The sequence below is a fragment of the Thalassophryne amazonica genome, chromosome 3 (genome assembly GCF_902500255.1).
Source record: "Thalassophryne amazonica chromosome 3, fThaAma1.1, whole genome shotgun sequence".
In the NCBI taxonomy this organism is placed as follows: Eukaryota; Metazoa; Chordata; class Actinopteri; order Batrachoidiformes; family Batrachoididae; genus Thalassophryne; species Thalassophryne amazonica.
This window is the reverse complement of record NC_047105.1, coordinates 33,463,258-33,489,697: the sequence shown is the minus strand read 5'-3', so window position 1 is coordinate 33,489,697 and position 26,440 is coordinate 33,463,258. Positions and strand designations below refer to the sequence as shown.

The 26,440-nt window shown below is 40.6% G+C and overlaps 1 protein-coding gene across 1 annotated transcript in view; it reads left to right on the top strand.

The window, feature by feature from the left end:
- mov10a (Mov10 RISC complex RNA helicase a) overlaps positions 1–26,440 on the top strand; it is a 48,304-nt gene that overhangs the window by 17,337 nt on the left and 4,527 nt on the right. The window contains exons 8-19 of the mRNA XM_034166016.1: positions 2,887–3,038; positions 3,120–3,290; positions 8,689–8,836; positions 10,759–10,920; positions 11,434–11,537; positions 11,637–11,734; positions 21,996–22,094; positions 22,207–22,315; positions 22,403–22,520; positions 23,255–23,446; positions 23,522–23,593; positions 23,685–23,810. Coding sequence (XP_034021907.1) covers positions 2,887–3,038; positions 3,120–3,290; positions 8,689–8,836; positions 10,759–10,920; positions 11,434–11,537; positions 11,637–11,734; positions 21,996–22,094; positions 22,207–22,315; positions 22,403–22,520; positions 23,255–23,446; positions 23,522–23,593; positions 23,685–23,810 — 1,551 coding nt within the window. The remainder of the gene's footprint in view (positions 1–2,886; positions 3,039–3,119; positions 3,291–8,688; positions 8,837–10,758; positions 10,921–11,433; positions 11,538–11,636; positions 11,735–21,995; positions 22,095–22,206; positions 22,316–22,402; positions 22,521–23,254; positions 23,447–23,521; positions 23,594–23,684; positions 23,811–26,440) is intronic.

Below are 26,440 nucleotides of genomic sequence, written 5' to 3'. Positions count from 1 at the left end.
AAATGAAATGGTTTTGACTGTGTTGAATGCTTGGTCTGCAAGGTAAAGGTAGAGCAATGTCGACGTCCATTGGATTCTATGACATGTGACATATGTTACCCTGTAACATGATAACTAAGCATGCCACATAGTGCAAACTATTCCTTTTTAAAACCCTGTTAACTCAACCAATAATTTCCATCACATTTTACAATACTTAGAGCAACTCTAACATCTGACCCTTGTACAAACTAATGCTGACCTTTGTTACCATTCTTGCTGTTTTTACCCCATAACTCCATAACAAATGATGAAAAACAAAAGAACTCTCCAACACATCACTAATATTTTGTTGCACCACCTCTGGCTTTTATAACAGCTTGCAGTCTCTGAGGCATGGACTTAATGAGTGACAAACGGTACTCTTCATCAATCTGGCTCCAACTTTCTCTGATTGCTGTTGCCAGATCAGCTTTGCAGGTTGGAGCCTTGTCATGGACCATTTTCTTCAACTTCCACCAAAGATTTTCAATTGGATTAAGACCCGGACTATTTGCAGGCTATGACATTGACCCTATGTGTCTTTTTGCAAGGAATGTTTTCACAGTTTTTGCTCTATGGCAAGATGCATTATCATCTTGAAAAATGATTTCATCATCCCCAAACATCCTTTCAATTGATGGGATAAGAAAAGTGTCCAAAATATCAACGTAAACCTGTGCATTTATTGATGATGTAATGACAGCCATCTCCCCAGTGCCTTTTACCTGACATGCAGCCCCATATCATCAATGACTGTGGAAATTTACATGTTCTCTTCAGGCAGTCATCTTTATAAATCTCATTGGAACGGCACCAAACAAAAGTTCCAGCATCATCACCTTGACCAATGCAGATTCGAAATTCATCACTGAATATGACTTTCATCCAGTCATTCACAGTCCACAATTGCTTTTCCTTAGCCCATTGTAACCTTGTTTTTTTCTGTTTAGGTGTTAATGATGGCTTTCATTTAGCTTTTCTGTATGTAAATCCCATTTCCTTTAGGCGGTTTCTTACAGTTTGGTCACAGACGTTGACTCCAGTTTCCTCCCATTCATTCATTTGTTTTGTTGTGCATTTTTGATTTTTGAGACATATTGCTTTAAGTTTTCTGTCTTGACGCTTTGATGTCTACCAGTATATTTGCCTTTAACAACCTTCCCATGTTGTTTGTATTTGGTCCAGAGCTTAGACACAGCTGACTGTGAACAACCAACATCTTTTGCAACATTGTGTGATGATTTACCCTCTTTTAAGAGGTTGATAATCCTCTCCTTTGTTTCAATTAACATCTCTCGTGTTGGAGCCATGATTCATGTCAGTCCACTTGGTGCAACAGCTCTCCAAGGTGTGATCACTCCTTTTTAGATGCAGACTAACGAGCAGATCTGATTTGATGCAGGTGTTAGTTTTGGGGATGAAAATTTACAGGGCGATTCCATAATTTATTCCTCAGAATTGAGTGAGTCCATATTTTTTTCCCTCTGCTTAGTCTAAAAAAGTAACCGTTACTGACTGCCACAATTTTTTTTTCTTGATTTCTTATAGTGTTGCTTAAAGCCAGAAAGTTGCCATTTGAAATGACTTTAGTTTTGTGTTATGTCTGTGATCTGCTTTTTTTTTCTACAAAATTAAATGAATGAACATCCTTCGAAGCCAGTGATTCCATAATTTTTGCCAGGGGTTGTATATCAATCAATCAATTCAATCAATTTTATTTATATAGCGCCAAATCACAACAAACAGTTGCCCCAAGGCGCTTTATATTGTAAGGCAAGGCCATACAATAATTACGTAAAAACCCCAACGGTCAAAACGACCCCCTGTGAGCAAGCACTTGGCGACAGTGGGAAGGAAAAACTCCCTTTTAACAGGAAGAAACCTCCAGCAGAACCAGGCTCAGGGAGGGGCAGTCTTCTGCTGGGACTGGTTGGGGCTGAGGGAGAGAACCAGGAAAAAGACATGCTGTGGAGGGGAGCAGAGATCAATCACGAATGATTAAATGCAGAGTGGTGCATACAGAGCAAAAAGAGAAAGAAACACTCAGTGCATCATGGGAACCCCCCAGCAGTCTAAGTCTATAGCAGCATAACTAAGGGATGATTCAGGGTCACCTGATCCAGCCCTAACTATAAGCTTTAGCAAAAAGGAAAGTTTTAAGCCTAATCTTAAAAGTAGAGAGGGTGTCTGTCTCCCTGATCTGAATTGGGAGCTGGTTCCACAGGACAGGAGCATGAAAGCTGAAAGCTCTACCTCCCATTCTACTCTTACAAACCCTAGGAACTACAAGTAAGCTTGCAGTCTGAGAGCGAAGCGCTCTATTGGGGTGATATGGTACTATGAGGTCCCTAAGATAAGATGGGACCTGATTATTCAAAACGTTATAAGTATGAAGAAGAATTTTAAATTCTATTCTAGAATTAACAGGAAGCCAATGAAGAGAGGCCAATATGGGTGAGATATGCTCACCCATATTGGCCTCTCTTCATTGGCTGGGAAGGGGAGCTTTTGGCATGCTCTCTGCTGAAGAGACCCTTCAGCAGGGACCCTTCAACCCCCTCCCACATCATCTCTGAAATGTTTTTATTTATATACAGCATCAAAAATGAAGTACTTGACAGTTTAGTTATTTGCAGTGGCACACTGTGTACACCCCAGTGTCCCCAGCTGTCAACTTATTAATCATTTCTACAGCAAACAACCACTACAAGTACACTTCTGTTCTGTGTGAAACACTGTACTGTACAGAATTACATCTTGTTTTTTTGTTTTTTTTTGTCCCTTGTAAATAAATATCACTTCTTGTCCTGGAAACTGGTAAGCTTAAAAACTGTAATCAGAACCATCTTTGATGTTCTCCATCAGGTTCCTGGTGTGGCTGAGAATAGACCGTCTGTGCTTCGAGGAGACTGTCTGAGGGTGTCTAAATCTGAAGACACAGTCCAACCAATCACTGTGTATACAGGCTATGTTTACAAAGTCGAGCTGGATCGTGTGAAGCTGGGCTTTGCAAAGAGGTGAGAACTGCTCTGTACCCAGCGTACCTCTCTCAAACTGAACACTTAACACAAATTTTGCTCTTACAACAACTCTTCTAGGTTTGTGGATGGTTTCATCACCAATATGAAGTTTGATGTAGAGTTCACCATCAACCGTTTGCCCTTGAAGCTGCAACATCGGGCGGTAGACTTGGCTGTAAGCAATCACCTTGGACAAGTGCTGTTCCCAACAGGTGCAGTGGTGGCGGATGTCCCCCTGCCGAAACTCAGGTGTGGTGCTCATTAAGAACATGCAGTTGCAAAGCTAATAACCAGATTCAGCATCACACAAAACTGAACACATTTTTGTCATGTAGGTGATACTGGATTGTGGGCAGTCTAAGGCACACCTGTGCACTAATCAGTCACAGTCAGTCAGTCACAGTCTGTCAGAGCTGCGTGTCGTCAGAGCGAGCTGCAAAAAGTTTGTACCTGAGTTTTCAGAGGTAGTGTTTGTAGTTGCCATCTGCCACGCCGGTGTTTGCCAACCCGGATAGTGGGAATACCACCTCAACCGGCAACTTAGCCCCGCGACTGGACAGCAACAACGTCCGAGGCCCGCTCAACGTGGTGAATTCACTGAGGCCGCGCGCTGCGTCATTAGAGCCGCGCGTCACGAGTGCCGCTTCCCCGAGGCCTCGTGCAGCCACCGCGGATCCATCAGCGCGGAAACACCGAGGCCGCGCGGCACCAGCGCAGTGCAGATCCATCCCGGTGACAAACAACGCAGGCTGTTAACATCGGCGATCGACAAGCTGCTCATAAGCCTACCATGGGGCCTAAGAAGGTTCTGACAGCGGAGGAAGGTGACGATATTAAAAAATCTCTGGACTTTCTATCAGAGGAGATTTCTGTTGTGAAGCAGCAACAGAAATCAATTATGGATCTGGTGGAGGAGGTGAAGGCATTACGGCTCCAGAATGCCGAGAAAGACCGGCATCTGGTGCAGCTGGAAAATAGAGTGTCTGAATTGGAGCAGTACACCAGAATCAACGACGTCATCATCACAGGTCTTCACATCAAACCACGGTCCTACGCACGGGCGGTAACAGATGAGAGCGGAGGGGAGCCCAGTGAACAGGAGGTCAGCTCTGTGGAAAAACAGGTTGCTGATTTCCTCCTATCTAAAGGTATAGAAATGGATTTAAATGACATTGAAGCGTGCCACCCTCTGCCCCGGAGAAATGACGGTGATAAACGAACTGTCATCATGAGATTCATCAACAGAAAACACAAAACAGCACTGTTAAAACAAGGAAGAAAACTGAAAGGGACAAACGTATTCATCAATGAACATCTCACCAAACGGAATGCCGACATCGCCAGGAAAGCACGCTTCTTGAAGAAACAGGGAAAAATCCAGCACACATGGACTTCAAACTGTAAAATATTCATCAAACTGAACGGATCACCAGAACAAGCAAAAGTCATGGCAATAAGGAACATCGAGGAGCTGGACAAATATGAACAATAGTGTTTCTTAAAGCGAGGATCTGGACAAATATGACCAATAAGGTATGAGGACACAAACACATCACAACACCATGACACAGACCAGAGGAACCTATTCATCTACTACCTATTCATCTACATCTGGAGACAAGAAGGATATAACTCAAAGGATTGCTGATCATGGAAAAGTAGAACTGAGAACATTTAAATACACAGACCACAATGTACTGGACTTGGAGCACGATATAGACCCGGACAATAATTTCTTCTCAAATATCAATGACAGTTGTTGCTATTATACAGATGAACAGTTTAATCGGATCATTAAAACGGATAACAAATTATCAATAATCCATTTCAACAGCAGAAGTCTATATGCAAACTTTAACAACATTAAAGAATATTTAAGTCAGTTTAAAAAAATATTTAACATAATTGCTATATCAGAAACATGGATCAATGAAGATAAAGGAATGGATTTTGAACTGGATGGATATGAATTTAATTGTGTAAACAGAAAAAATAAGAGTGGAGGAGGAGTGGCTGTGTATGTGGATAAGAACATGGATTATAAAATAGTAGACAATATGACAACTGTGATTGATAACTTATTAGAATGTATAACTATTGAAATATGTGAAGAAAAAAGCAAAAATGTATTAGTCAGCTGTATATATAGAGCACCAGGATCTAGTATTGAAACATTCACTGACTGTATGGGAAAAATGTTCTCAAAAACTAATCAAAAAACTGTGTTCATTTGTGGTGACTTAAATATTGATCTGCTCAATCCAAATAAGCATAAAATAACAGATGAATTTATCAGTATAATGTACAGTATGAGTTTATATCCAAAAATCACCAGGCCAAGCAGAATTACATCCCATAGTGCCACCTTAATTGATAATATATTCAACAATGATATTGAGAATAACACTGTGAGTGGATTATTAATCAATGACATTAGTGATCATCTACCAGTTTTCATCGTTTATAATAGAAACCATCGGCGGAATCAGCCAGAGGAGAAAATAAAATACAGGCGAGTGCGGACAGAGGAAAACATGAACACACTAAAGAAGGATTTACAGGAGCAAAACTGGGAAAAGGTATACAGTGAAAGTGATGTTGATAGTGCATATGAAACTTTTTACAAATATTTACATCATTATATGATAAAAATTGTCCAATTAAACAAGACTACAGAAAACAAAAAATCCAAGCTCGACCATGGATGACGAAAGGGTTACGAAATGCATGTAATAAGAAAAATACACTGTATAGAGAATTCATAAAACTAAAGACTAAAGAGGCAGAAAATAGATATAAGAAATACAAAAATAGATTAATATTATACGGGTATGTAGGAAGGAATATTATAGTAACATATAATAACAAAAACAATATTAAAGGAATATGGGATATATTAAATAGCATTGTCAAAAATGGTAATAAAAAACAGTTACCCTCAGTATTTCATTGATAGTAATGTCAAGAAGGAAAATAAGGATGAGGTAGTCAACGGTTTTAATAATTTTTTTGTAAATATTGGACCAAGCTTGGCAGAAAAAAATCCCGATTCCCAACCTGAGGATTGGGATAATAATCTCATAGAAAGAAATCCCTGTTCAATGTTCCTCACAGCAGTGGATGGAAATGAAATTATAGACATTGTGAATAATTGTAAATATAAAACATCTACCGATTTAAATGAAATTGATATGGTGGTGGTAAAACAGGTCATTGAATGGATTGTAGAACCATTAACATACATCTGTAACTTATCATTTCAAACCGGTAAATTTCCCAATCAAATGAAAATAGCTAAGGTTGTGCCGCTGTATAAGACTGGGGATAGACACCACTTCACAAATTATAGACCTGTTTCTTTGCTTCCACAATTTTCCAAATTATTAGAAAAGTTATTCAATAATAGATTAGACAAATTCATAAATAAACATAAATTACTTACTGATAGTCAATATGGATTCAGAGCACATAGTTCAACATCACTTGCATTAATAGAATCAGTTGAGGAGATTACAAATGCCATAGACCACAAATTACATTCAGTTGGAATATTTATAGACCTTAAAAAGGCTTTTGATACAATTAATCATGACATATTAATCAATAAACTTGAACAGTATGGGATTAGGGGGTTGGTGTTGCACTGGGTGAGAAGCTACTTAAGTAACAGAAAACAGTTTGTGAAGTTGGGGGAATATACATCATCATGCTTGGACAATGCTTGTGGCGTCCCACAGGGGTCAGTATTGGGTCCAAAACTGTTTCTAATTTATATAAATGATATTGTCAATGTTTCCAAAATATTAAAATTAGTATTATTTGCAGATGACACAAGCATTTTTTGTTCAGGGGGGGATTTGCAGGAGTTACTGAGGAGGATCAGTATAGAAATGGGAAAATTGAAAATATGGTTTGACAGAAACAAATTATCATTAAACTTAAGTAAAACAAAATACATGTTATTTGGCTATTGTAATACAGACATACAGGTTCAGTTACAAGTCGAGGGGGTAGATATTGAAAGGGTACATGAAAATAAGTTTCTGGGGGTGATGATAGATGATAAGATAAACTGGAAGACTCATATAAAACATATACAAAGTAAACTGTCAAGAAGCATTTCAGTTCTAAACAAAGCGAAACATATTCTGGACCACAACTCACTCCGCATTCTTTACTGCTCACTGGTTTTACCATATTTACAGTACTGTGCAGAGGTATGGGGTAATACTTATAAAGGTACAACACAATCACTATCAGTAATGCAGAAAAGAGCTATAAGAATTATTCATAATACTGGCTATAGAGATCATACAAATCCACTATTTTTACAATCCAAATTCTTAAAATTCACAGACTTGGTTCATTTTCAAACAGTACAAATTGTGTATAAAGCAGTAAACAATTTACTTCCAGCAAATATTAAAAATATGTTTTTTAACAGATCAGGGGATTACAGTCTGAGGGGGAAATTTAATTTAAAGCATCAGTGGGCACGAACAACATTAAAAGGTTTCTGTATTTCTGTCTGTGGGGTGAGGATGTGGAACAGATTGGGAGTGGGGCTCAAGCAATGTCCAAGCATGAACCAGTTCAAACAGCGGTACAAAAATATGTTTTTGTTCTGGGTATAGGGAGGAGGAAGGGTAATGCAGGTTAGGGTGTTTTTGTTTTTTGCTTCGGCTTGTAAATATATAGTATTTTGTATGTAAGTAGGTATGTGTAGGTGTATATTTATGTTTGTGTATATATATGTATATGTGTATATATGTGTATGTATGTTGATATGTATGTATGTATATATATGTAGATATGTATGTTGATATGTATGTATGTTGATATGTATGTATGTATATATATGTAGATATGTATGTTGATATGTATGTATGTATATATGTATGTATGTATATATATATGTATATGTATGTTGATATGTATGTATGTATATATGTATGTATGTATATATATATGTATGTATGTATATATATATGTATGTATGTATGTATGTATATATATATATATGTATATAATCGGTTTAGGTGTGTAGGAATCTATGTGTATATGTGGCAAAGGGTATTACTGGTTGTGGGGAAGAAGGGGTAGGGATAAATAAGCTGATGCTTCACCCTACCCCTTTTCGGACATGTTGGGTACACAGTAGGAACTTTTTTGTTGTTGTCTTCACTGATCTATCTTGTAATTGTTGTTGTATCAAATGTTCGAAATAAACAGTTTTCATTCATTCATTCATACTCTCACAGAAACTTAAATTGCCTGCTGATCCTATAAACTGACTGACTGGTTGAGGTGTGCTGAGGTCTTTCACCTCTGGGTACTAAACTGCACGAGTCGCTGACTTGCCTGCAGTGATCTTGCTATAACTGGATACAATAAAATATGAGATTATATTTAAGATCTTTTATGCAAAGACAAAATTGCAGGGAAATAAGGCAGAGTTCAGTGATAGCTGGTTAAATTTAACTGTAGAAAACATATAAACCCTTTTATCTGTCGCTAGGCCACGGGAGAAGCCTGTGACACAAATGTGAGGTCATTTTGAAAGTTCATTCCTCTTAATGTGTTGCTTTTGGTCCATATTTGGAACATGCAAGTACTTTAGATGTGAATCAATTTTCTCATTCTACAGGATGTTTAACCGTCAACTCGAAAACAACCCAGAGCAACATGCTGCAGTCCAGTGCATTGTGGCAGGATCATCTAAGCCTGCACCTCATCTTGTGTTTGGGCCTCCAGGAACTGGAAAAACAATTACACTTGTTGAAGCTATTAACCAGGTATTTAATTGTCAATACATGCTCTTATTAGATTGCAGGAAAGAGGATTAGCATTTCTGCCTGCCTGGCAGTTGCTGTTATCTGTAGATTTATGCTCCAGGCTTCCGCATGTTTTATTTGTAGTGGTTGTTAGGGGAAAGCTGTATTAATCAGTGTGTGAAAAGAATGATGTGAGCAGGTTCATGGCTGAACATGGGAGAAAGGTTGAAGAAGTGCCACTGTATAACACCAATAAACTCAAAGTGCTCAGACAGACCCTTTAACCCACCTGATTGACCTAATGTGGTCTTTCTCAATCCTGGTCCTTGGGACCTAAAGTACTGCACAATTTCCATGTGTCCCTGAACTAATCAGAGCATAATGGATCAGTCAGGTGGGTTCAGCTAATAAACACCTGACTGTGCCAGTCTACTGATTAATTCAGGGGTAAATAGAAAATGTGTAGTACTTTAAGGTTCTGAGGACCATGATTGGGAAACACTGACCAAAAGCATCAGGCATGTAGAGAAAGTGCCATGGACCTAAATGTGTATTGATTAGCACAGAGTTGTAAATTTTATACTTGCCACTGACCTTGAAAAGTGATAGATCTTCACTAAAATCAGATCACTCCTTCCCTTCACGTAGCTGCCACACTGATCAAAATCAGCTGTCTTAACATACCATCTTGCTGAAGCCACATCATGACTGATCAAGGAAACCTATGAGGAAATGATACTATCAGTTTTTGTCTGACAAGTCCTTTACCATTTGAAAAATGTTTGTTTGTTTATTTATTTATTTTTGTGTCGGTTAATGTCTGCCGAGCTTGTCAAAATGTTCTAAGCATGCTCAAAACTTTGAGTGAAGATCAGGCAGAGAGCTTTCCCACTGCCTACATATTTATCATTTTGTTCTCTACTTTTACAGTGCTTGTGAGTTTAAAAATCCTGCAGCTTTTGAGGGAAAGCACTCCAAGGATAAATGATAATTATGTCCGTGTTGGGTATTTTCTCCTCCAAACATTCTTAAAACCTTTGATAAGACAGAGTCAAGAAACACCAGTGAGACAGAAAGTCAAATTAATCACGCGCGGAGTGCAGGCAGGCTGTACACCAAGGCTACACTAAAGTCTGGCCTGCGCTCCGCTCTTTTTATTAGTGAATCCCTCATCACATAAACAAAAACTTGTCCTAAGGGTGGGGGAATGACGCAAGACAAGTTTCTTCCCGTAACATAAACACACACGTCTAAGTGCAGCTGTAAGCAAAAACAGTTTCTTTCTTTTACTCTTATCGTCGAAGGTCAGCACATCTCGTTCGTCTGTTGCAGTTATCAGCTGTTCTGCATCTGCCTGGAACACTAAGCATCACATCACAATCAGTCAAAATTCAACCTTCAGTTCTTTTACTCCCAGTCGTTAGCGGCTACGAAAACAAGTTGTATAATAATAATAATAAGTACATCCAGCTCCTCATTCCCAGTTCAGATTGACCCCAGCATGCTAAAACAAGGTTGAATAACACGTACATTCTCGTGTTTAAGTGCAAACAGCACAACACCGTTCTCATCAGAAAGAAGACAAAAGGTACAAATGTTTAACAGTGATAACATATATATATAAAATCTTTAACAGTCCGCCAAGGACTGAATAAAATCATTGGCATTTATTTATTTGTCTTCCTGTTAGTAGGAGTACGTCAAAACTACTGCATGGATTTTGATGAAGTTTGCGCCACAGATATTGTGGTATGGAGGACTCCATTAAATTTTGGAGGTGAACCAGGTTCTGGATCAAGTTTCACTTTGTAGACTTTTAAGGATGACATCAAAACTACTTCACGGATTCTCACCAAATTTGCACCACAGATAAATATTAGGACAAAGGGTATCTAGATTGGTGGACGTCAAAAATTTCTGACTGCTCTTGTTAATAATTTCAGGTCTGCAAGGCGGAGCAGTCTGCTCATATCCTCGCCTGTGCGCCTTCAAACAGTGCCAGTGACCTGCTGTGCGAGAGACTGATGGCGCACATGGATCCTCACCGGATTTATCGTGTGTACGCTAGCAGCCGAGACCGAAGCACCATTCCAAAAAGTCTACTGGTGAGCATCAGCTGCCATTTCTGAGGTGGATGTCATAATCTGGTTACAGGCTGTTGGTGTGATATTCTGATAATGGACATTGTTATTTATATGCAATTCTGTGGTTATGCAAAGATTTGAATATGGCGACTGTCTGTATGAGACGTTTGCATGAATGTTGTGTGAGGCTCACTGTGCTGGCTTTTGTGTGTTTTTTTTTTTTTTTTTTTTCTCCCTCCAGTCAAACTCAAATCAAAGATGGTGACACAGTAACTCAGAGCTTTTTGTTTTAATTTGTGAAATTGTGATCATTGTGAGATAATCAGTTTTTCTTTATTCTCCTTAACCCCACCCAAAGTTGGATTTGTTGAGTTCAAAACTGTACCCCATGATTGCAGTTTTAGTCCCTCTGTAATGTTTTTGCTTTGAAACATTTTAAAAACAATGCAGCAGAGCTGAAATGTGATTACTTTTGCAATTCTCTTTTTTTTTTTTTTTCCCCTCATTTGGTGTCATTTATTTGGACTCTTTCAGAAACATTGTAACTGGGATGACAGACAAGATGCTTTTGTGTATCCAGAGAAGGAGATTTTGATGAATTACACTGTTGTAATTACAACTATGGTCACAGCTGGCAGGTAATATTTCAGTAATCTGACTTTAATCCTCCACTGGCTGTGTGCCACTCAGAATGTTTCTATAGTTAGAATTTTTTTTTTCTAACTTTATCTCTTCAGACTTGTGTCTGGAGGAATCCCAGTCGGTCACTTTACACACGTGTTTGTTGACGAAGGCGGTCAGGCTGTGGAGCCGGAGTGCGTCATCGCTATTGCAGGTAAACATTGAATTAAATTTTAATGTTCACACTATAAAAGCGTTTTTTTTCACTTCAATATTTTTTCCATTCACTTTTTTTATTGAAAAGGATGCATTCATTACAATCTGTTTAAACATATAAGATGAGTCCTTTTCTTGCTTTTACATTTTTGAATAAATGAACAAAACAACATTGTGGCTTTAACTGAGAATTACAGGTACTTTTTTACATGTACAGAAAGAACTATATCTAGTCATCTTATTACAGTTTCCGGACATTAATACAGAGTTTCAATACCACCAGGATTCAAACATTATATAAAATCACTTCTACCCCCTCCAAATATTATACATTTTTTTCTTTCTGGGTTCTTAAGGAAAATGTCAATTTTTCCAATTTAAATATTTCTAAAGCAGTGTTAAACCAGTCTTCTAATGTTGGGGGGGGTTGGATTTAACCATTTTTGTGTAATTGATTTTTTTTTTTTAACTGGCTGCTAGAAGAGCCTGGAGCAGCCTCACATCCCCTCTTCCTTCAACAGTCGCAATCAAATCAAGATATAGGCTTATAAAATCATTATTAATTTGAATCTTGAAGACATCATTCAGAGCCTTATGGATTCCAGACCGGTATTGATTTAAAACCGGGCAAGAACAAAACACATGGAAATGGTCTGCCTTTAGAGAGCTGCATTTTCTCCAACATTCTGCATTTCAATTTTTATATTTACTCTGCAGGGGTGTTCTAAAAAATCTTATTATTTTTCCAGCAGTGCTCTTTCCAGGATAGTGAACTAGTGGAATACCACTGGAAACTACAAATTTTCTCCCAGTTCTCATTAGATATAGCTACTCCTGCTTCCATTTCCCTTTTTTTTTTTTTTTTTTTTTTTCTTAATGTGAAGGGTATTGTCATTTTTAGCATTTAGGAGCACAGTATATAACTTGGAGATAGCTTTCTTCTTCTGTTGTAAGTTTTGCAATGTTGCATTGATTGTTAAAATAGTCTTGGATCTGTAGGAGTCTGAAGAAATCATTCCACCCCAAACCATTGTTTGTTTGTAGTGACTGAGTATTTCCTGTTAGTCCGTTTTTTGTCCATAATTTGAACCGTCCATCATTTAAGTTAGGTTTGAAATCTCTGTCATATGCACACCATCTGAAGATTTTTAGCATATTTTCCAATTTACCTCCTTTGACTACTTTGTACCATATTTTCAGTGTATGTTCTACCCATAGCCCCTCCCCTCTTAATCTGTTTGCTAGTTTCCTGTCAGCTATGACAGCTTGTAGTAGGCTCAGGACAGGAATTAAATTCTATTGTTTTTTAATTTTTAACTCAGCCACATGGGTTGTGCAGCCAGTACATTCTGAGTGCTGGTCCCAAGCCCGGATAAATGAGGGTTGCGTCAGAAAGGGCATCCGGCGTAAAACAAGCCAACCCAGCTTTGCAAACTAAGAATTGAATTTCCATACCGGGTCGGTTGTGGCCCGGGTTAACAACCAGTGCTGTTGCCCAGCAGGGTGCCGGTGGAAATTGGGCTACTGCTAAGCGAAGACAACGAAGAAGAGAAGGAGAACGTTCGCACAAACAGCGGGAGAAGAAAACTAGAAGGGTGGAAATGAGAGTGGGGACTCTGAATGTTGGTAGTATGACTGGTAAAGGGAGAGAGCTGGCTGATGTGATGGAGAGGAGAAAGGTAGACATATTGTGTGTGCAAGAGACCAAGTGGAAGGGAAGTAAGAGCAGGAGCATCGGCGGTGGGTACAAGTTGTACCATGGTGAGGACAGGACGAGAAATGGTGTTGGGGTCATTTTAAAGGAAGAGTATGTTAAGTGTGTTGGAGGTTAAGAGAGTGTCTGACAGGGTGATGAGTGTGAAGTTGGAAATTGAAGGGGTGATGATGAATATCATCAGTGCATATGCCCCACATGTGGGTTGTGAGATGAAGGAGATAGAAGATTTCTGGAGTGTGTTAAATGAGCTGGTGGAGAGTGTGCCCAAGCATGAAAAAGTGGTGATAGGAGTGGACTTCAATGGGCATGTTGGTGAAGGGAACAGAGGTGATGAGGAAGTAATGGGTAGATATGGTATCAAGGATAGGAGTGGGGAAGGACAGATAGTAGTTGATTTGGCAAAAAGGATGGAAATGGCTGTGGTGAATACCTACTTTAAGAAAAGGGAGGAGCACAGGGTAACATATAAGAGTGGAGGAAGGTGCACACAGGTGGACTACATTCTTTATAGGAGATGAAAGCTAAAAGAAATCAGAGACTAAGGTGGTGGCAGGAGAGAGTGTCGTTAGACAGCATAGGATGGTTGTTTGTAGGATGACTTTAGAGGTAAAGAAGAAGAAGAGAGTGAGAGCTCAACAAAGGATCAGATGGTGGAAGCTGAAGGAGGAAGACTGTTGTGTGAAATTTAGCGAGCAGGTGAGAGAAGCACTGGTTGGAGGGGAAGCAATTTTGGACAACTGGAAAAGTACTGCAGATATGGTGTGGGAGACAGCTAGGACAGTACTGGGTATGACATCTGGACAGTGGAAGGAAGACAAGGAGACTTGGTGGCGGAATGAAGAGGTCCCGGAAAAGCATAAGGAGAAAGAGGTTGGCGAAAAAGTTGTGGGATAGTTGGAGAGACGAAGAAAATAGACAGGAGTACAAGGAGATGTGCCGTAAGGCGAAAAGAGAAGTGGCAAAAGCGAAGGAAAAGCATATTGCAAACTGTACAAGAAGTTGAATAGTAAGGAAGGAGAAAAGGACTTGTACCAATTGGCCAGACAAAGAGACAGAGCTGGAAAGGATGTGCAGCGAGTTAGGGTGGTAAAAGATGCACATGGTAATGTGCTGACAAGTGAGGATTGTGTGGAGGGAATATTTTGAAGAGCTGATGAATAAAGAAAATGAGCGAGAGAAAAGCCTGGACAATGTGGTGAGAGTAAATCAGGAAGTACAAGAGATTAGTAAGGAAGAAGGGAGGGCTGCTATGAAGAGTGGAAAGGCAGTTGGTCCAGATGACATTCCAGTGGAGGCATGGCAATGTCTAGGAGAGATGGCAGTAGAGTTTCTAACCAAATTGTTTAATAAAATCTTGGAAAGTGAGAGGATGCCTGAGGAGTGGAGACGAAGTGTGCTGGTTCCTATTTTCAAGAACAAGGGTGATGTGCAGAGCTACAGTAACTACAGAGGCATAAAGTTGATCAGCCACAGCATGAAGTTATGGGAAAGAGTAGTAGAAGCTAGGCTTAGAAAACAGGTGAAGATCTGTGAGCAGCAATATGGTTTCATGCTGAGAAAGAGCACTACAGATGCAATGTTTGCTCTGAGAATACTGTTGAAGTACACAGAAGGCCAGAAAGTTACATTGTGTGTTTGTGGACCGAGAAAAAGCTTATGATAGGGTGCCAAGAGAAGAGCTGTGGTATTGTATGAGGAAGTCTGGAGTGGCAGAGAAGTATGTTAGGGTAGTGCAGGACATGTACAAGAATAGTGTGACAGCGGTGAGATGCGCAGTCGGAATGACAGACTCATTCAAGGTGGAGGTGGGATTACACCAAGGATCAGCTCTGAGTCCTTTCTTGTTTGCAGTGGTGATAGACAGGTTGATGGATGAGATCTGACAGGAGTCCCTATGGACTATGATGTTTGCAGATGACATTGTGATCTGTAGTGAGAGTAGAGAGCAAGTTGAGTCTAGTCTGGAGAGGTGGAGATATGCTTTGGAGAGAAGAGGAATGAACGTCAGTAGAAGCAAGACTGAGTACATGTGTGTGAATTGGAGGGAGCCCAGTGGAATAGTGCAGGTACAAGGAGTAGAAGTGGTGAAAGTAGATGAGTTTAAATATTTGGGGTCAACTGTTCAAAGTAATGGAGAGTGTGGTAAAGAGGTGAAGAAGAGAGTGCAGGCAGGGTGGAGTGGGTGGAGAAAGGTGGCAGGAGTGATTTGTGATCAAAGAATATCAGCAAGAGTGAAGGGGAAAGTTTACAAGACAGTAGTGAGACCAGCTATGTTGTATGGTTTAGAGACGGTGGCACTAACAAAAAGACAGGAGGCAGAGCTGGAGGTGTCAGAGCTGAAGATGTTGAGATTCTCTTTAGGAGTGAGGAGAATGGACAAGATTAGGAATGAACATATCAGAGGGACAGCTCAGGTGGGATGGTTTGGAAACAAAATCAGAGGCGAGATTGAGATGGTTTGGACGTGCAGAGGAGGGACCCAGAGTATATAGGGAGAAGGATGCTGAGGATGGAGCCACCAGGCAGGAGGAGAAGAGGGAGGCCAAAGAGGTGGTTTATGGATGTGCTGAGGGAGGAGATGCAGGTGGTTGGTGTGACAGAGGAAGATACAGAGGACAGGGTGAGATGGACCCTGCCACCTCCAGCTCTGCCTCCTGTCTTTTTGTTAGTGCCACTGTCTCTAAACCATACAACATAGCTGGTCTCACTACTGTTTTGTAAACTTTCCCCTTCACTCTTGCTGATATTCTTCGGTCACAAATCACTCCTGCCACCTTTCTCCACCCACTCCACCCTGCCTGCACTCTCTTCTTCACCTCTCTACCACACTCTCCATTACTTTGAACAGTTGACCCCAAATATTTAAACTCATCTACTTTCACCACTTCTACTCCTTGTAACTGCACTATTCCACTGGGCTCCCTCTCATTTACACACGTACTCAGTCTTGCTTCTACTGACTTCCATTCGCCTTCTCTCCAAAGCATATCTCCACTTCTCCAGACTAGACTCAACTTGCTCTCTACTCTCACTACAGATCACAATGTCATCTGCAAACATCATAGTCCATGGGGACTCCTGTCTGATCTCATCTGTCAACCTGTCCATCACCACTGCAAACAATAAAGGACTCAGAGCTGATCCTTGGTGTAGTCCCACCTCCACCTTGAATGAGTCTGTCATTCCGACTGCGCATCTCACCGCTGTCACACTATTCTTGTACATGTCCTGCACTACCCTAACATACTTCTCTGCCACTCCAGACTTCCTCATACAATGCCACAACTCTTCTCTTGGCACCCTATCATAAGCTTTTTCTAAGTCCACAAACACACAATGTAACTCTTTCTGTCCTTCTCTGTACTTTTCCAACAGTATTCTCAGAGCAAACATTGCATCTGTAGTGCTCTTTCTCGGCATGAAACCATATTGCTGCTCACAGATCTTCACCTGTTTTCTAAGCCTAGCATCTACTACTCTTTCCCATAACTTCATGCTGTGGCTGATCAGCTTTATGCCTCTGTAGTTACAGCAGCTCTGCACATCACCCTTGTTCTTGAAAATAGGAACCAGCACACTTCGTCTCCACTCCTCAGGTATCCTCTCACTTTCCAAGATTTTATTAAACAATCTGGTTAGAAACTCTACTGCCATCTCTCCTAGACATTTCCATGCCTCCATTGGAATGTCATCTGGACCAACTGCCTTTCCACTCTTCATCCTCTTCATAGCAGCCATCACTTCTTCCTTGCTAATCTCTTTTACTTCCTGATTTACTCTCACCACATCATCCAGCCTTTTCTCTTGCTCATTTTCTTTATTCTTCAACTCTTCAAAATATTCCCTCCACCTTCTCAGCACACACTCCTCACTTGTCAGCACATTACCATGTGCATCTTTTACCACCCTAACGTGATGCACATCCTTTCCAGCTCTGTCCCTTTGTCTGGCCAATCGGTACAAGTCCTTTTCTCCTTCCTTACTATTCAACTTCTTGTACAGCTCGCAATATGCCACTTCTCTTCTCGCCTTACGCCGCATTTCCTTGTACTCCTGTCTACTTTCTTCATCTCTCCGACTATCTCAAAACATTTTCGCCAACCTCTTTCTCCTTATGCTTTCCTGGACCTCTTCATTCCACCACCAAGTCTCCTTGTCTTCCTTCCACTGTCCAGATGTCATACCCAGTACTGCCCTAGCTGTCTCCCTCACCACATCTGCAGTATGTTTCCAGTTGTCCAAAATTGCTTCCCCTCCAACTAGTGCTTCTCTCACCTGCTCACTAAATTTCACACAACAGTCTTCCTCCTTCAGCTTACACCATCTGATCCTTTGTTGAGCTCTCACTCTCTTCTTCTTCTTTACCTCTAAAGTCATCCTACAAACAACCATCCTGTGCTGTCTAGTGACACTCTCTCCTGCTACCACCTTACAGTCTGTGATTTCTTTTAGCTTGCATCTCCTATAAAGAATGTAGTCCACCTGTGTGCACCTTCCTCCACTCTTATATGTTACCCCGTGCTCCTCCCTTTTCTTAAAGTAGGTATTCACCACAGCCATTTCCATCCTTTTTGCAAAATCAACTACCATCTGTCCATCCCCATTCCTATCTTTGATACCATATCTACCCATTACTTCCTCATCACCTCTGTTCCCTTCACCAACATGCCCATTGAAGTCTGCTCCTATCACCACTCTTTCATACTTGGGCACACTCTCCACCAACTCATCTAACACACTCCAGAAATCATCTTTCTCCTTCATCTCACAACCTACCTGTGGGGCATATGCACTGATGATATTCATCATCACCCCTTCAATTTCCAACTTCACACTCATCACCCTGTCAGACACTCTCTTAACCTCCAACACACTTTTAACATACTCTTCCTTTAAAATGACCTCAACACCATTTCTCGTCCTGTCCTCACCATGGTACAACAACTTGTACCCACCGCCGATGCTCTTGCTCTTACTTCCCTTCCACTTGGTCTCTTGCACACATAATATGTCTACCTTTCTCCTCTCCATCATATCAGCCAGCTCTCTCCCTTTACCAGTCATACTACCAACATTCAAAGTCCCCACTCTCATTTCCACCCTTCTAGTTTTCTTCTTCTCCCGCTGTTCATGGCAACTTTTTCCTCCTCTTCGTCGTCTTCTAAATAAATAAAGTAGTCTCGGAACAACATTCATTTTTATTGACATTATCCTCGAATTTAAATTGAGGAATGGGACCAGATTCGATCTATTTAGGTCTGGTTTTATTGCTAAGGAAAGAGGGTCATAATTAGCTTTTGAAAGCATGGATGTGTTTCACTTCAATATTGTTGTCAAAGTGCACAGATACAAAGTCCCTCCATTTCCTGTGCCCATAAGTAATTGAACAAATGATGTCATGATTGGTATTAATACAGAAGTTCACTTTTACTGTTTTTGATTTTGTTTACATCAGTCATTAAGAAATGCAAACTGAGGGATTCTGTGTTTCTGCCTGGAGTAGGCAGTACTCAAAAAGTAAGTGAACTGAAAGGAGACGAGTGAGAGAAGCCACCAAAAGAACCAATGACAGCTCTGAAGGAGGTATAGGCTTCTCTGGCTTTGATTGGAGAAACTGTATAATGCAACTTTTGTGTGTTGTATCACCAGTTGTATAACTTAATGCTGGAGTGGCACAGAAATATGTTCATAAGAAGAATTGAAAATATTATGGATTGTACGAAGGCTTGTGTTGACCACGGGAGGTCTAATCTGCTGGAAGTGTGCCCACATTTGCCAACAGAAGTTGGGGTTTTGCATGTAGACCTGGGTTTGAGTTCTGTTCATGCTACCTGTCTGTATCCTTGGGCAAGACTCATAATCTGCTTTGGATTGGTGTCCTTTCCAGGGGATGTCGTAGGCTGTCACATTCTCACATCATGGAATCTGGGTTTAAGCACCAGCATCATAGGGCTTCAGAGCCTATGTAGGACTTGCATTGTCCTCAAATGTAAATGGTAAATGGACTGCATTTTGTATAGCGCTTTTCCATCTGCATCAGATGCTCAAAGCGATTTACAATAATGCCTCACATTCACCCCAATGTCAGGCTGCTGCCATGCAAGGCGCCCACTACACACCGGGAACAACTGAGGGATTAAGGACCTTGCCCAAGGGCCCTTAGTGATTTTCCGGTCAGGCTAAGGTTTTCATTATTGGATTAGCTTTTCATATAACCTGAGCTTGAGACCGCTAACATATTTTTGCAGGCATAGTGAATAAAGCTTACAGTAAACATTTGTGAAGTCTGAAAAGATTTTAGTGCCTGCTTGTTAAATGTTTTGTAGCAGACAGACAGCTTTATCCTCTGCAGGCAGAGGAGAGCTGGCTGCAGAAGAGAAAGGAAGAGAGAGGAAAAAAGATCATTTTTTTTCACACCATAATGACTTGGCGGCATATCACGCAAGTCATCCACGGGCACACAGTTTTAACTTATGGTTAAAATTTTAACCAAACTAATTCCGGACAAGTTATTTAAATTAACGTCACGTCTGGCATTTTATAAAGTGAAAATATCAGCTATATGTTTTAAAGTAATGCACTCATTTTGAATGTTTAGGAGTTAGACACATGCTGCACTGCATTATGGGTAAAGTTTCACGACAGGAGAAATGCATTGAGACACTCTGATCAGGCTGCAATTTAACCGCTGCACACGGACAACAGCATTAAACTCTTTATATTGTGCCTAAAACTCTCGTGAATATATTCTCTGGGTTTATAGATGTTATTGTGTGCTTATTGTCCTTTACAACACTGTCCTCTTTGTGAGAGAGAGAGAGAGAGAGAGAGAGAGAGAGAGAGAGAGAGAGAGAGAGAGAGAGAGAGAGAGAGAGAGAGAGAGAGAGAGAGAGAGAGAGAGAGAGAGAGAGAGAGAGAGAGAGAGAGAGAGAGAGAGAGAGAGAGAGAGAGAGAGAGAGAGAGAGAGAGAGAGAGAGAGAGAGAGAGGAGAGAGAGAGAGAGAGAGAGAGAGAGAGAGAGAGAGAGAGAGAGAGAGAGAGAGAGAGAGAGAGAGAGAGGAGAGAGAGAGAGAGAGAGAGAGAGAGAGAGAGAGAGAGAGAGAGAATTTGGTTTGTGTTTATTAAATTCTACTCATTTAAACATAGCAGATGCAGATTATTTGGAATATTTGTTTTCAGGGTCTCATGCATGCAACCTCTTATTAACATGATAAAATGTACATTTTGGTTGTATAATGTTCATTTACATTTATACCGCAGCATCTGTCTGGCGCGCAGAGGATTATGGGACATATCAATAGGGCAAATACTGCCTGAAAACTATTATTTGGAATATTTGTTTTAGCAAGTTTTCAGGGTCTCTACTAAAAAGACCAAACTTCATTTTCCTCCAGAATGACATGAACAGGAAGTGATCTTGGCTCACAGCAACTCCCATTGGAAAATAACAGAGAAACAACCTGAGCTTCTTGAATGTTTGCATAAAACAAACATAATAATGTAAGTCCCTTCGGCTGCTCCCTTGTTTGCACTTGGGGTTGTCACAGCAAATCCAAGGTGGATCTGCATGTTGAATTGGCACAGGTTTTACGCTGGATGCTCTTCCTGACGCAACTCCACATTACATGGAGAAATGTAGCAGGGGTGAGATTTGAACCCGGAACCTTCTGAACTGAAACCAAGCGCATTAACCACTTGGCCACCACCCCTGCAAAACAAACATAATAATGTCTATAAATCCAGAGAATATATTCACGAGAGTTTTAGGCACAATATACAAAGAGTTTAATGCTGCTGTCCGCGGTTACAGTGCAGCCTGATCAGAGCATCTCAATGTAGTTCTGTTGTGGAACTTTACCCATAATGCACTGCAGCTACGTGTCTCTAAACATTGAGACATTCAAAATTAGTGCATGACTTGAAAACGAAAACATATAGCTGATATCTTCACTTTATAAAACGCCAGACATGAAGTTAATTTAAATAACTTGTCCGGAATTAGTTTGGTTAAAATTTTAACCATAAGTTAAAACTGTATGCCCGTAGATGACTTGCGTGATATGCCAGCAAGTCTGTATGGTGTAAAGAGAAATTGTATTTATTCTTCCTCTTCCTTTTTTTTTTTTTTCTCTCAGTCACCAGGTCTCTTTTGCTGAGAAAAGGCTGATTTGACACAAGCACTGGCTCATTGTCAGTAGCTGCTAGTGTACTGAAATCAGTGCTGAAAGTTATCGGTTTAGCTTTTTTCTGTAACTTCCACTATTTTTTTTTTATTTAGCTTTATAAAAGAACTTTTCATTAGCTGATTAACTGTTATCGAAGCTAACTTTTTGGTTAGATGTCCCCACCACTGGATTTGAATCGAGGATCCTCTGGTCTCAAGCCCAACACTTAACCACTAGACCATCACCTCCCCTAAATGTGGCATGTTGCCTGTTGGTGTCACATTACACATTAAAAAAAAAAAGTAATTTCTTTTAAACTTGGAAATCATGATTAAATTGAGGTACCTTGTCATTGATTGGTCCAACATTGTCTCACAGGTCTGCTCAATCCAGAGACAGGACAGTTGGTGCTTGCAGGAGACCCCAAGCAGCTGGGACCCATCCTCCGATCGCCCATTGCTTTGGAGTATGGACTTGGTGAGACTGAGGCGAATAAAGTAGTAGTGAAGGATAAGAGAAGGAAACCAAACGGGGCATCACTGTAACACTGTCTGTGTTTAAGCCGGTGGTGACAGATTTTGTTTTTCAGGAATGTCTCTGCTAGAGAGACTGATGAGACACAACCCTTTGTATCAAAAGACCAAAGAGCCCGGACACTTCGACACTCGCTTCGTCACCAAACTGCTGAGAAACTACAGGTGTGTCTCTGAGATTTCACTTCCATTACTCTGTCTGGGTTCGCTTGATTAGAATATTTATATTTTGACTCGGAACTTCTTGTTCAGGTCTCATGTGTCTATTCTGAAAGTCCCCAATGAGCTCTTTTATGAGAATGAGCTGCAGGTGTTTGCTGATCAGTGGGAACGTGAGGCTTACTGCAACTGGGAATACCTGCCAAAAAAGGTGATGTGGCAAAAGTTTTGGTAGGGTGACTCACACTCTTATTGAACCTTTCTACAACTGGAAAGGTTCTTTTTTTTTTTTTTAAGCTACAGTATCACTGAATCATGAAGAATTTATTTGTATAACTCTGAATGTAACACTCGCACCTTTTTATATATTTGCCTTTTCTTGGTTGTAATGTCATGGAATGGAAATCAGGCTGGGTTAAATGCAGCCTCCAGTCATAGACCCACAAACACAATATAAAGCATTGGGACCAATTAAATGTCATGGGGGCTAAAATTGATTGGGGGGGGGGGGGGGTTACATTGTGGGGAAAAACCATATACAAATACATCAGAACAAACATTCAAAACATCAACTGCACACATGCAAAAATTAAACATCATCCAAAAAAAAAAAAGAAATTAAATTGAAAAAGGTATTAGTGGCACAATGAGGAGAATTGATCTATATTTGTCATATGTTTCAAAGTAATACATTAACCAGTCATGCACCTGTTCAGTTTCTCTATAGAGGAGGAAAATGACCCCATATTCTTATTAGAGAAAAACAACTGTAGGATGAGTCAGATATTTCTGGGTTTCAGGACTGTTGAAACAGAAGCCAAAAATAAGAGAATAAATGACAACAAAAAAGTCGAGGTGAAGTTTTGTTAACAGCCCCTCAAACTGACATTGTGACAGAGGTTGCCATCAGCAAATGGGAAAACTAACTCCCTCCTGGTGCTGCAGGGTTTCCCCATCATCTTCCACGGGGTAATGGGAAAAGACGAAAGGGAAGCAAACAGTCCTTCCTTCTTCAACGTGTCTGAGATTGAAGTTCTGATTGACTACCTCACCAAGCTGATGGACACTCAAGGAAAGAAGGGTCTCCCCAAACTGTCAGCAGAACACATCGGCATCATTGCCCCCTACAGGAAACAGGTGAGCTTGCGTGGAACAGTTTAGGATCTTTGTCTTTAAAACTTAGTTATCAGTAATGGCATGCTCTTCGATTAGGTTGAGAAAATCCAGAAGGCACTCAGGTCTGTCTCTGTGCGGAATCGATGGAACGATCTCAAAGACCTCAAGGTAATGTAAAGTGGTTTTTGTGGTGTATGCACATGAAGATTGTTGCTGAAAGCGGAGGACATGTTAAATAACTGAAGTCCTTCTGCTGTAGGTGGGTTCTGTGGAGGAGTTTCAGGGCCAAGAGAGAAAGATCATCATGGTTTCCACTGTCCGAAGTAGCATCAACTACATCAAGATGGACCAGGACTTCAACATTGGTTTTCTTGCCAATGAAAAGGTCAGTCTCATCGTTCTTGCAAAGGAATACTGCAGCCAATCAGTCTGAACCGGTTGGTTCATAAGTAACTGGACAGTGATGTGGTTTTTGTAACGTTGCCTCTGTACGACATAGTTGAAATGAAACTAAGACTTCCTTGTAGATTACTGGCTTTAAATCAAGGCATTTAACAAAAATGTTGCATTAAACTTTTAGGAATTAAAGCAGTTTATATACATAGTGCCTCTATTTTCAGAGTCCATAAGTAATTGGACAAACTAAGGATTATTAACACAAGATGCCATATTTCTTTTCACAAGTCGGGGGAAGGATACCTAAACATTTCTAAGTCACTGAATGCGTCTTTGACTTCATTAGCATCAATAATTTAAAAAGACATGTATAATAAATACTACCTGTAGTTCTCAAAAACTGAGTGTGCAAGAAGACGAATGAAGGTAACCACAAGACACCCCCGGTCAAGCCAAATGGCCCCTTCACAAAACGGCATGAAACAGTTTGAAATTGGTGCACAAAACATCACACCAACGGGCAGGCATGCCTGAACCCGGTGTGACAGTTCGTGCACATGCCGGTGTCTGTCAAGCAGGAACAGTGCTAGGTGTCCACCACATGGCGCCGCTTATGTGGAAGAAATAAAAACCAGCTGGTACATGTGGAACCACATTGCGGCGCTTATGTGGAATAAATAAAAACCACTGAGCTACAGAGCTGTTCTTTGAAAGCTGCGGGAAGCTGCCTCATGTCAGGAAGGACATGGAAGTATTACAAAAAATTTTTTTAAATCCCACACCATATAAAAACACCACATTTATCAAGCGAGCAATACAAATATGATCCATCTGTTCCTCTGGTGATGACCCATGGTCACAGTCATACAGTTATGAAATAACATGAATGAGAAGCAGTGTGCTCTGATGTCCACATCTACTGGTCAGGTGCATCCAGTCGGCCACGTGTGTTCTATCTGACACGCGTGTCTTGTGGACGGCGCACCACAGCACAGACACTGCGTCATGTGGAACAGAGCTCACGTGGGTGACGTGACTGTCAGATCGCTCTCTGCGTCGTCCACATAAATACAGAAATCAGACGCGCCTCACAGTGGACAGTTGTTAGTCCATATCTGTCCAAACACAGTAGGTGTTGTGGAGCTGGAATGTCCAGAATGATGGATCACCACAGCTGCTTCTGTTGGAAGCCATACCTCCTGTGAGTGAAGCGCACACACCCATGTGTCAGTGTGTGTGTGTGTGTGTGTGTGTTTGCAAAATCACACTCGTGGGAAACAGACAAATTTCACAGCAGTATGACAGTGATTGTCTGTTGTCGTGCCAAGAGTGCGACTGGACACATATTTTCTAAGTGCCATGCGAGCGGTGTTAGATGTTTGTGCGTGTCACCTGGAATTTGGCCGGCACCTGCTGTAAGAGGGTGCGATGGGTTCGCACAGCGCACACTCCGTGTTTCAGGTGCTTGTGTGCGCAAATAGTTGTAGCAACAGGTGTACATGGCGTTGGAGGCAGGAATGACATTACACAGTTTGCACACGATTCCTGCGCCATGCGCACCAAGTGTGCATGTTCAAACTTCGCACTGTGTGTGAAGGGGCCCTAAAGGAGTTGCAGCATCCAATGGCCGGTGAGAAATTGTGCATAGTATTCAAGTATTCTATCGACTACAACCCCTGGCAAAAATTATGGAATCACCGGCCTCATTCATTCAGTTGTTTAATTTTGTAGAAAAAAAGCAGATCACAGACATGACACAAAACTAAAGTCATTTCAAATGGCAACTTTCTGGCTTTAAGAAACACTATAAGAAATCAAGAAAAAAAGATTGTGGCAGTCAGTAACGGTTACTTTTTTAGACCAAGCAGAGGAAAAAAATATGGACTCACTCAATTCTGAGGAATAAATTATGGAATCACCCTGTAAATTTTCATCCCCAAAACTAACACCTGCATGAAATCACATCTGCTCGTTAGTCTGCATCTAATAAGGAGTGGCATACATTTTTAACTTATGGTTCAAATTTTACCAAACTAATTTTATTTAAAATTACTGTCATGTCTGAAGTTTTATAAAGTGAAAATATCAGATATATGTTTTAGTTTTAATGTGCTAATTTTTAAGGTTTTGTGAGCACATGCTGAGCCCAGCAGTGCATTATGGGTAGGATGATGTAATCTCATGTTCACGACAGGACAAATGCATTTCAGACACTCTGTTCAGGCTCCACGGACAACAGCATTAAACTCTAGTGCCTAAAACTCTCTTGAATATATTCCCTGGATTTATAGACGTTGTTATTGTCTTTGCGTTTGTTAAATTCCACGCATTTTAAATGTAGCAGACAGGGATTATCTGGAATTTTGTTTTCAAGGCCAGTAGTGTTCATGGCAGTATTCGCCCTAAGTACTAAGCATCTGGGAACCAGTAGATGGCAGTGTTGTATTTGTTTTGACCCCGGTTATATGAGATGATTGTCAAATCAACTTTTTGGCTTTGCAAATGACTTTTTTTTTTTTTTACAAATGAAGTTTAAAAACAAAACAGCAAAAAAAAAATAACATTACAAGACAGCTCTGCAGTGTTTGCACAGGCACAGTGTGAGCGGTTGGATGCCTG